General features: G+C 33.8%; 1 protein-coding gene across 1 annotated transcript; it reads right to left on the reverse strand.

The window, feature by feature from the left end:
- Positions 1-1,685: 1,685 nt before the first annotated feature.
- YSL6 (YELLOW STRIPE like 6) lies at positions 1,686-10,975 on the reverse strand. Its single transcript, XM_086433156.1, has 7 exons — positions 10,460-10,975; positions 7,550-7,722; positions 6,418-6,515; positions 5,603-5,740; positions 4,256-4,445; positions 3,514-3,643; positions 1,686-2,759 (listed from the first exon to the last, which is right to left on the reverse strand). The coding sequence occupies exons 1-7, from the start codon at positions 10,824-10,826 to the stop codon at positions 1,825-1,827; spliced, it is 2,031 nt and encodes a 676-aa protein (XP_086289282.1). The 5' UTR covers positions 10,827-10,975; the 3' UTR covers positions 1,686-1,824.
- Positions 10,976-12,524: the final 1,549 nt, after the last annotated feature.

The following is a 12,524-nucleotide window of genomic DNA, read 5'->3' on the forward strand; positions in this document are numbered from 1 at the left end:
GCCAGAATCTCCAGCCCTAAAAACTTTTGATAAGATCAACGTCACCATTATCCTCTTGTCACATCTCCTCCTCCACCTATCCCTTTCTTTTCTTTTCTTTTCTTTTAAACATATAACCACCACCTATTTTTAAAGGACAACTTAAGCGTAGGACTCCATTTTTTTTTTTTTTAATATGAATATTTGTGATACTCTTTGTATTTTCAAATTTGATGACTCACACCCTTGACTTCAGTCTTTTTTTGAGAGACTAATATAAATGATTCATCGTCAACCTCTGAACAAAACCTAAGGATGTTAACGGGTACCTAATTATTCTATTATTGAATGTATCTAAAATCGATTAGTTAATTTTGAGTCTACCATCATGGACCTAATTATTTTTCGTTCAGATTCGACTAATCATTTAGGGACCTAATAATAATTATATCTCTTTCACATGTATGACAAGTACCCTAAGGAGACTCGATAATTTGCTTTAATTGTAACTTATTTATAAGAATAATGATAAACTAAGTCCCCCTCTACTCTCATGAATAGAGCCATAGATTTTTTTCTCAAGGTACACAACTGCACATATTTTAGGATATTAAATAAACTAATGAAATAGGTAGAAATAAATCCCTTTTAGCTAAAATTAGAATATAAAGAGAATAAGATTTTTATTTTTTTTTTTAAACTCTCTTTTAAAATTTCAATATGGAATCAAAACAAATAAGAATCAAACGAGCGCTTTAATTAGGTTTCCATTATGAGTATATGTGGAATTGAACCAAACTCAACCCATTGACACCCCTACCATATAAACCCTTCATTTTTTCTCTCAAAAATCTGTTATCCTAAAATTCAGATAAAACTTTATTTACTTTCGCTCTCAACCTTAATATTCTCTCTCCTATAAAGAACAAGATAAGATTTTAGGGAAAGCAGAAGACTAGGAGTATTTATAGTGATCTTCCAAAGTAGACTGAGGTCAAAGGAGTATTTGAAAACAAAGGAGTATCTCGAATAAAATATTAAACAGTCATGATTCATTCAATCTAAGCATATAGGTCTGAGAACTTTGGGAGCACTTTCATGCCGAAAAACACTATTCAAATTCTAACTATTGTTTGATAAAAACATGAGTACTACTTCTGTGAACTATAAAGTTTCGAAATTTTCAAACAATAGTACAGTTGCTTTCTTAGTTAATAACTAAAATATCCCCAAAATGCTTTTGAATTAGTAATTTATTTCCATCAAAAGTGCATCCAACAGCTCACACCACCCTCTCCTAAGCAAGGCCAATAAAGTGTCCATATTAAATATAACATATTTGTTTATAATGCTAATTTTATTATTTATAGTCACACCACTTTATTGAAATTAACTAAGTTACAACATGTTTGGTAAAAAGTTACTACAGCACATATTGAAAAAAATAATTTTATTTTTTAATTTTAAAAATAGTTCTTACGAATTATTATTATTCTAAGAAATAACCACCACAGCGTGTCTAATCAAACAAAAGTCAAAAGACACAAACACACAGGAGTTCATCTCAACTTACCATACAAATTTCCCATTTTTCTTCATCAAATTTAGAGATCCAATCCAATTTTCCATAAACTGGGTCTGGATCCTATCCGTTGATCCGCTAAAAAAATGAGGGTGCAGAGAGTCCTCTAAGTCAACACACAAACTAGAAATCATGGCAAGGGTCCTTTAAGACACAACTTTAAGAATACAGAAGGTACCTGATGATCGTGGTAGAAAAGTATTTATATTTACAAGTGCGATGAAATAAAAGACTTACAATACCATGGTTTACGATTCCAGTTTTTAGCTACTCAAAGTAGGCCCGAAGTACATGCAGATTGGAGGATTGATCTGGAAGATAGAGAGGATTGCCGATGGAATTGTCCAAATTCCATCACCGCATATAAGACCCGAAGCAATGGCTCCTGCGTAATCCTCCGCGTCCTTCCGATTCACCCGTTCCCAGACAAACAATATCACCGTCCCCACAAACATGTCAATCGCAAAGTATGCCCCAATATAGAATGGTATCGCCATAGCCATCGGTATAGGGATGAATTGGGAGATCTTGGTTGGGGTCACATCCCTTAGAAGATTTATAACAATAGCCGCTACAAAGCACACACAACAGATTGCCAAGCAATGCTTGGGCAGCTCAGAGAAGCCTTGGATTCCAAGAATGGCCATCTCCCTGTATATGACGGCGTATGGTGCTTTGTAAGGTCCGTTAGGATCACCAATATCAAATGCAGTCCAAAACAACCAGAAAGTTAATGGGGCTATAACACAACCCATGGCTGTCCCTATTAATTGACTAACAAACATAGACTTTGCCGACGATAGAGTGAGGTAACCAGTCTTGAAGTCTTGCATGAGATCAGCGGCAGTGGAGACAATGGACATCATGACCCCACAAGCGGCCAACCCAGCTATGGTTCCACCATCAGTACCAACCAATGAAGCAAAGATAAAAAGGCCAATTTTTCCATAAGTTGAAGTCAAGTTCCAGTCCGTGAGCCCGGTTCCATATGAGTTGCAGAAAGCGAGTGCCGGAGCTACGATGTATGAGGAGAGAACTAGATACCACTTGAGGGTTGGGAAGATTATGGGTATTGTTGCTGTGGATATAGCCGCTAGGCCCACGTATCCAGAAGCAGCGAACCAAGAAGGTATACTGTCTTTCAGAAATACTGCATCCATTTTCTTTTGATCCATTGATGACTCGGAGCTCTCACCATCTGCAACAAGAAGGGTTTAGAAAAATCAATCCACCAAAAAGCAAGAAGATTTATATGATACAAACAAGCTTAATAACCCAAAAAATTTGGGTAAAATTTGACGAAGATGACAAACAAAATGCAACACTTCATTTATAATTGAGTCTTAGCCCTTAGGCACCAGAAACCAAATTATATCAACTGTAATACTTTTTATTTTCCTCATCCTGCATAAGTTTACATAGTTTGTTGTAATTCTTTCTATCAAGATGCGTAGAATTTTTTTTAATAAAGAAAAAGAAATAGGATAACCATAGTGAATTGTCCACATTAGACTTTCTGGGGTCAATTTGTTAATTTAATGTCATGTCAGATCTTTAGAATAGGATGAAAATATAAAGCTATATGTGGAAGTTCCTCCAAGCATTCAGATCAGAGAGCTCAAATATTAGGTTCAGCATTTTATGTGTATTTATGATTAGTATTGTTCTAAAACAACTCCCTCAAATATTAGTATTGTTGTGAAAGAAATCCAAGACGGCTAAAAAGGGTTCAAATTGTTCCTTTATTTGGAAACTTAAAGTAGGAAACTCAAATAGACAAAGAAATAATCTGCATCTTTTCTTGGATAATGAGTGTAAAACCCTGACATAAATTCTACAACAGAAAAAGAAGCAGAGAGAGCCAATATAAGTATGGAAGAGCCCGAAGGATGCCAACTCATATAAAACTGAAATTATAAAAGGCACAGGTCTGCAACCAAAAGTTTACACACCTTGAAACTCACTAACAACAGGAAGGCTCTGTTTTGTGCTCTTGTTCCAAATTTCCTTCGTAGTTACTGCTATTATCTTGACCAAATTGTACAGCCCATCTCCAAGGATAAGAGAAATGGCTATGAAAACCTGTTAGATAAGATGAGGCACAAAAATATCCAACTAAGGTTGCTAGAGAAGGATAAAAATATCGATTCTAAAATCCAAAAAAAAAAAAAAGAAAGAAAAAAAGAAAAACAGCGTAGGAAGTTTGTGACACTTGCACTAGTAAGAGATGCTTCAATAAATATATGCAAATACAAAATTCAATCCAGTAAATCATAATCAAATACAAAATGCCACCACTAGCACAAAGAGCTTTTAAATTTCTTTGACTTTTTTGTAAATGTAAAAGTTGAAGAACTACTCTTAAAGCTATTTGACAAGAAACAACTGAGTCAAGAATTAAAAGGAGATCAAATTCTTCTTCTTTATTTGACAATCCAAATACAAAATTCCTTTAAGCTTACAGATATCCAGCTAAACTGTATTTGGGGAAATAATTTAACCTTCTTCAACAACATAAAATATTAGAATAATTAATAAAAATTACAGGCATATGCATATAAAAAATGCCAAAAATAGTTGGAACAGAAAACTACTGCTTTCTTTTTTCCTGGTTGTCACCCACTAATTCTAAAAGAATTACTGGTTCAACTAAATTAAGAATAAATAGCTACTAGAGCTTCTATATAACTATACCTTATATCCATAGAGACCTTTGAAGTCGCTGCTACCAAGGTCAGCTGGGTACCAGTCACCTGCACGTTTGGTAATGAAGGGCCAAAGAATGCCCCAAGATATTATTGCCCCAAGAAGAACTGAGCAGTTGACTATGTGGGGGCAAATAAGACCACATCCAACATAAGTTGGACTGAAGTCAAAATAAAATCTGCATAAGGAACAAGGGGATAATGTAAACCAGCTATGAATATCAATGTTTGCTATGATTAATATCTTCATGAGCTCTAATCTTATATTCCGTGTAAATTTGTAGGCTCCCCTTGATGGAAAGAGCTCCAACATGGTGAGAAGGATTGTGTTTTGTGTCCATGACACATGAATTCTTCCCGAGTCATGGACATCTCAAATCATGCATATACGCACCAACACTTAAGAGAGTCTCATTTCCCGCACCCCAGACTATACATGGCCCACCAATACTTATCCAGGACATAAGTTGGTAGGAACAAGTCATAGAATAAGGCCAAGTAAACCATTTTTTTATAGGTTTAATTTTGAAATCAGGGTTTTGATCCTAGGTCTGTGGTTTCACCACACACAGACCTTACCACCTCACCAAAGTCACACCCAAAGCCAAGCCAAGTAATCACAGAAGTTGAGAAAAGCTATACATCAAATATATGATTTTTCCCAGTACACAGCAATTTTATTTGATACCTCCACATCCCTTGGTGACAGTGATCACCTCATTGGTACTGTTTTGGCTACTTTGAACTACCAATCAAATGGTCTTGATTCAGTGATACATGGGAAATATGCAAAAAAATTAGGATGAGAGACACAGGTCCTTGGGCAGAAAACAAGAGCATACCATCTGATCAAAGGTTTCGAATTAACCAACACAGATGTTGCAATTACATACATCATGTTTGTGCCCCAATAAAAATGTAGCCATCATGATTGATTTATTAAACAATATTGAGCAAGGGTGTGACCCCATGTACTTGGTGGTTTATCGTGTTAAGATACGCATCTTATCATAAGTAATGGCAAAACTTCCTAGATACCCGGATGATGATGCTATCACCCAAGCATTTGAGGCTACCATATGACATGAGAATCAAGGAACCTGCCTTGGTAGGATCAAGATATCCCCACCCCTTGGCCAATTTCTTGGATTTAATATGCACTCCCAAGGCTATAACTCCAAATTATATTAATGAGAAAGTGAGAAAAGATGGGTGAAATAGAATGTCACAACATGACATAACCTAGAATGCTTATGTTGATTTAGACCAGAACAAAATCAAGGTTTAGGACGCATGATTAATGAATTTTTTTTTAAATCAAGGCGTAAAACCTTACGTGTTCTTGAATGCTAGCAGGCCAAGCGAAGGGAAATTATCAAAGCCACAAGAATCCCCAACACCACTAAAAAACCACTTAAAACAACTCCAACAGAAGCTTATGCTCAGATATTTCCCAAGGCAGCGTACTTGTTTCCTGCAAAAATGATTAAAGTTAAGGTGATATCAGAAGGGTAAAAATCAAGAAGGATGACATGCTCAAGATACTTTTTTAAGGGTCTATAAAGCAGATGAAATCATTAACTTAATAAAAAAATTATTTTTGGGTGAATTACTATTTCGTGAGCTGAAAATGAGTTATTTACGATTCCGGCCACTTTTCATTTTAATTACCAAAACATGAACAATCACGCTTTCGTTAAAAAAAATTCAGAACGAAGTGACTATTTCGCAGGTTCAAAGTGAAATTGTCACTTTAAGCCTGCGAAATAGTCACTTTAAAAACCTCTGAATTCGTTATCATTCACGTTTTGGTAATTAATATGAACAGTGAGCCAGTCGTAAATTCATCAAAAGTTGATAACTTTTCGTAAATATCTCATTGTTTTTTTTTATTTTCAGTAGCAGATCAAAACTTTTCCATTGAATATTATTAAAGAGGTGTTCCTCCGTCCAATAATTTAGTCACATATATCTGGGACTGGATCAAGGAATCCTAGAAATTCAGAAGGTGATCATTGAAGTGTTCAACATGCAGAACCAACAAAAGCTTCTGGGAGCCCAAGAGTTGGTGGTCTCTGACAAGAAATCAAATGGACTTTGTATATTTAACTTAAGAATAAAGGCATAACTTCATAACAAGATCTAGCTTACCCTGCAAGCTCAGCTCCTGTACTTGTATGAAAGCTATTAATCAACATAGCTGTGGCCGTTCCACTGGGGTACGTAAGCTTGTAATCCATGACCATTACCTGTAAATGAAGACACAGGCAGACATACAAATCGTAGACCACCCTTCCATTAGAATATTTCTATATAAAAAGCATAAAATTTAATAAACATATCCAGTCTTCAATGTGCGACAACTCCTAATTTTTCAATCAGTAATCTCCGATGCCATAACTCATAATGCTGAGTAATAATTCCAAAAATCCTTTAGGCCGTGGATCAGGATTTTCACATGTGGGTGTCTACCATAGGACACATGCCTCATTTTTAATTTTTCATATAAATGGAAAAACATAATAAGATCCCCATTTTGTAAACCACATAATTGAATCTATAAACGGCATAACCAAACACATGATCTATATTCTATACATAATACATAAATCCACCATTTGGCACACAACACGCATGTTATAATATCATAACCATTTCTTTTAGATGTCAAACCATCCCAACAAATAAAAATTGATACATAAAATGGTAGGTCCAACTTCATAGCATGCATCAAGTAAAGCTATGGTATTTAACGCCACATAGCCTACAAGGGAGGGACCACAGATCATCCACAAAACTATTCTTCTACAATTTTAACAAAATCACTTTTGCAGATCCCAAACACAACGATTAATAGTGTGCTATGACCGCCACTGCAAGAGACCTAAAAGTGGATAGGAACCACTCTCAAAATAGTTGGACAAGGTTGTGCAGTGAGACATCATTTATGGAAAGTGTCTTTGTTTCTGTTAGGTGAGAATCCTAGTTCAAGCTCGGGCATTTTTCATAGTGATGGAGAAAATTCTTGGGTAGAAGCATTAGAAAATCAACCATAAAAACCTTATCTTGAGGTGAAACGTCACAGCTCCCATGGCTAATAAAGGCATTGAAGATTGATTTCCATAAGGAGCTTTGGAACTTAATTTCTTTTTCACTTATAATATCTAAATTATCTTTTTGTAGGACTCACCAATCAGTAGTAGCTGCCACAAACCAAAATGAATTTATCTACCATCAGATTTTAAACATCACAAGATAACATCTCATATAAATAGATAAATACCTTGCGAAGCGGAACAAGGCTAAACAACCCAAGGAAGCTGACAACCACCATAAACCCGATCATCCACCCCAAAGATGGGTTCTTAACATCTTCAGCCCGATTACCGGGGTAATCAACCCCAATGAGTTTGTATGTCTTCTCATCCATAGAAATCAGATAAGATCCAAATCCCCCTGTCACAAGATAATATTCAATTCATCACTAAAAACTCTTTAAAGGAATTCTATCAAAAAACAAACTGCATTTAGTACACACTATCAGTGTCTTCTCATCCATAGAAATCAGATAAGATCCAAATCCCCATCCAAGATAATATTCAATTCATCACTAAAAACTCTTTAAAGGAATTCTTTTAAAAAACAAACTGCATTTAGTACACACTATCAGTGTTTTAAAAGTTGCTGTGGGGGAACTTGCCCCCGCAAGAATTTTCGAAGTCTATAGATTAGTGAGCTATTGTGACAGATTTTAGCGGTAGATAAAAAATCTGCCACTATTGCCCCCACAATTTTTTTTTCCACTTTACTTGCCCCACAACTATATTTTGTCTTTTAGTTGTCCTCACAAAAAATTTTCTACTCTTGGTTGCCCCCACATGTGCAAAATCTTGGCTCTGCCCCTGGGCAGCTTAAGCCTCAACAAAGATCAGTGAGGCTTACACCTCAGAGGTGTGAGGCGTACGCCCAATTCCTCAATCCTCAATAATAACTTAGGCTTACTCCTCAATATGTTCAACAGCCACCAAAGTCATGGGTAAAAAAATGATTTTTTTTCTTGCTTTATTTTACACAAATACCCCCCCCCCCCCCCATGTCTTTTATTTACTAAAGTCTACTAAATAGAAGTGTTTTTTGAAACCCTCATAAGCATGGGTTATCAAGAGATCGCTCAAAATCACTCTTTGAAACCCTAATCTCCCTACACCAAGTTTCTTCCTAGAGGCCTCAATACTCATCCGATTTTGAATCTATCGGTTCTTACAACTATCTTATTCTTATGAAGATTGTGGTCAAATAGAACCAACAAATAAAAGATTTTCTAAGGTTTTGAGGTGTGTGATTTTTCTATGTACATTCTTGAACTTTTTAACTATTGTTTTTTCAAAATCTCATATTTCTCTCTTGTTTTTGTATTTGAATATTTTGTTTTTTCTTTTATTCTACCTATTTATGATGGAGGCTGATAGAAATGCCTAGAGTAAGTCAATTTTTAGTTGTTTTAATTCTTTTCTAGTTTATAATAGGGCTTAAAACTTCATTCCTAGACCTAGAGTAGTTGTTTATTAGATGACATTGTTATTTTGCTACTATATTACATTGCTATTTCCCTACATTTTTATTATTTAATGTATATTTGATGTTAAAGGTTGTTTATTTGTTTTATATTTTTTTTAATTCATTATAATTTTATATAGTTTTTAGGATTTTTTTTAAAACTAATTGAGGCTTACGCCTCGTCTCAAGAACCCAAAACACCTCAACTACGCCTTAGGTACTTTAAAAAACTGCACACTATTATAAACACTTCTAACTAGCACCCAAGAATTGAATTGAGAAACAAGATTGGTTCAGCTGACCTAAATTTTTGGGATAAGGGTTTGAACATCGTGATGATAATTTTAACTAAAATCTAGCAAGACTCAACAAATCAAAGCCAAATAACACCCAGATCCTACAAGTTGCTAAACATTAAAAAGGCAATAACAAAGAGAAATGCGACAAGTAGACAGGATTAAAATGTATACTGGTCAAAACCCATATAGTGGTATCATTAGGGCCTGTATGATTGCACGGAATTCGTTTTCAAGGGAATATGAATTCCTTTAGAAAAAAGATCATTGGAAAATGAAATTTCCGTATGATTGCACCTATAATTTCAAAAAGAGAGTTGGTTTTTAGTTTACAGGATTAGGTAAGTATGAGAGAATAACATTTGGAGAGGGAAAAATCATTTTCGAGGGTGGACTGGGAAACCATTTTCCGGCCGAAGGTGGAAAATCCCATTGGGAGGGAAAATGCACGGTCATACACCCGAGAATCCAATTTTACCAATTCTCCATGTTCAATCATACATACCCAAAATTTAAATTATATAAAACACTCAGAACATATATCCCACAAATTGCTCAAAAATACCAAAATTTACAAGGGGGAAAAGAATGACAAACAGGTTACAAACTATTTTGACTCATAGCATACCATGGTTTTAAAATTGTTCAAGACTGCTAGACTCATCTTGGTATCATTCGTGAATCATCCTTCACATATACTCATCCAAGATCTGATATGACTCAGTCCGCAAAGGGCGGATTTACTGTGGGGGCATTTGCCCCCACAAGAATTTTCAAAGTCTATGTATTAGTGAGCTATTGCAACATATTTTAGCGGCGGATAAAAAAATCTGCCACTATTGCCCCCACACAAAAAAATTCACTTTTAGTTTTTTTTTTTTTTTTTTTCACCCTTAATTGTCCCCACAAAAAAATTTCTACTCTTGGTTGCCCCCACATAGGCAAAATCCTGGCTCCGCCTGTCAGTCCAATACAATAAACTTCCTTGTTGTTCTTTGTGAGGCTTTCTCGGCCTCCTTGTTTTTGGTTTTCCTCTTTGCAATATATTATACTTAAAAAAAAAAAAATACAATAAACTCAACCAAGCCAATTCAGTTTTTGTATTTTTGATAAAAATCATTATTATTGTTTAATAATTTAAATATTTGTATTTTCTAAAAAGAAATATGATCTTGTGCATAATCCATCTTATTTATAAGACAGACATAATTAATAAATAATTACAAACCAAGTTAAATGAACTAAATGTACTATATTAAGCTCAGAACCAAAACATTCATAAACTTATTAAAAAGGTACAAAATTTCGACAGAAAAAAAATCAAAAGATGAGGAATTTACCACTAAAAGCGAGGCCATAACAAGCAACAACACAAGTCTGGATCACAGTGTTCTCCTGTCGAGTAAAAGGAACAGCAGAAAAACCTAATTTAGAGAGAAAACTCGTCCACGATTTGACGAGGAAGAAACCAAGCAATCCAGCAGCTACGTTGAGAGAAGGGATGATTCCAACAGTGAGATTAAGCTTATGTGTGATGATACAGAACAAAGCCCCCAATACAGCGCTCGCTAAAAGCCCTCTGATTGTTATCTGATCCTTCCATTCTGGGATTTCTTGCGAAATTTCGAATTTAACGTCTCTGATGTTTTGAGGTTCGAGAAGCAATGGCTCTGAGATCTCCAATCGTGCTGAGTTTTCGGTCCCCATGTTCGATTTCTCTAAGTTTTTGAGAGATCGAAAGAAGGTTTCTCTCTTCTAGAGTTTCAGATTTGCAGAAATTTTAGGGTTTCTGCATCGGTGAGGTTTCCTGCCAAAGCAAGAAAACCAACCGAAACAAAACAAAACAAAGCTGAATGATCATTGTTGAAGATTTCTCGTTTCTTTAAAGAAGCGGAAGGAAATGGTTGATTCGGTGTATCGCGAGATACAATAGAATGGTAGATCCAAGGTGTGACAAAATTTTGTAGGGTATTTTTCTATAAACACTCATCAAGGTGTGACATGTCCCCTTGAACATAGTCTTCTGTTGAAGACTACTCAAAATGACTTAGATACCCTCATTTATAATCAAATTCTTGATTCTTCTTTTTCAACTTTAGATTGTATCTAACTCAACCTTCAAATTTTAAGGTAAGACTTTTTTTTTTGAAAAAGATAGAAAATAATATTATTTTGGATAGAAAATTCAAGATTTTTTTTACAAAACATGAAAACGATATATTGAAGATAATGTTTAATGGATGAAAATAAATTTATCTTAAAAATTAAATAACTTGAAAAAGATGGATTTTTAGAGAAAAATCAAATATTTCCTGATTATATATATTCAAGATGAGGGTATTTTGGTTTTTAGTTATTTGTCTATGTTAAAAGAACGAGGTCAGCTTACATAATCATTAGTTTGATAACATACGTTTAGCTCAAATAATCACAAACCGTTAAAAGGAGTATGTCTAAATCAGCTTTATTAAAGCGAGTGATGACTGATGACGTCAATCCGCTTTGAGTGATTGTGAAGTATGCTCTATTTGTCTCATTGGAACCTTCATAGTTTTAGGGAAAATGATTAAAACTATAATGTATTAATCAATAATAATAATTATTATTATTATATATAGGAAAACAAGTAATAAATTGGTTCGATCATCGATTTTCAAAAATCAGCGGTTGGAAAACCAATTTTTAGTGTTAAATATAGAAATTGATCAAAATATCCTTTTGACCATGAAATCCGCTGATTTGCATACCAACTTGCTCCCTAACTCTCAATCACTTATTTTTAACGAAAATCGATGGTTGGAACGTCGGTTTTCGTTATATACAAAGTGGCCCCACGGTCCCCCCACTCACTCACTCTCATCTCAACAAAAAATCCTCATTCACTCACTCTCAATCACATTCATTTTGATAAAATTGGGTAAGAAATGTGTTAATTATTTTATTTTATTTTATTTTATTTTTAAAATTTTGTTAAAATTATTAATAATTTAATAATTATAAAATAATAATAATTATAAAATAATAATAATTATTGTAATAATTTTCCCCTATTTTTTAGGAAAATAATGAAAAGAAATAATATAATAATTATAATTATTAAATATAAGATTTTTATTATTATTTATAAGTATTAATTAAAAAAATTAATATAAGAGTTATAATTATTAAAAATAACAAATAATATTTATTTCAAGAGGTACAGATAATAAAATATAACAAATAATATATGTAATTATCAATAGTAGTTATTTTTCAATATTATTTTTAAATATTAATTATAATTTTTATAATATAATAGTTATAATTATTAAAAAAATTAATATAAGAGTTATAATTATTAAAAATAACAAATAATATTTATTTCAAGAGGTACAGATAATAAAATATAACAATAATATATGTAAT

The sequence above is a fragment of the Akebia trifoliata genome, chromosome 3, assembly GCF_017979445.1.
Source record: "Akebia trifoliata isolate Shusen 1 chromosome 3, ASM1797944v1, whole genome shotgun sequence".
Taxonomy (NCBI): Eukaryota; Viridiplantae; Streptophyta; class Magnoliopsida; order Ranunculales; family Lardizabalaceae; genus Akebia; species Akebia trifoliata.

Bases quoted from the DNA above. Each gene is read 5' to 3' on its own strand.
- YSL6 (XM_086433156.1), bottom strand. From the start codon at position 10,826: ATGGGGACCGAAAACTCAGCACGATTGGAGATCTCAGAGCCATTGCTT. The intron at 7,723-10,459 runs GTAAATTCCTCA...ATCTTGTGACAG, and splicing joins TTATGGCCTCGCTTTTAGTG to GGGGATTTGGATCTTATCTG. The intron at 5,741-6,417 runs GTAAGCTAGATC...TCATTTTTGCAG, and splicing joins ACAGGAGCTGAGCTTGCAGG to GAAACAAGTACGCTGCCTTG.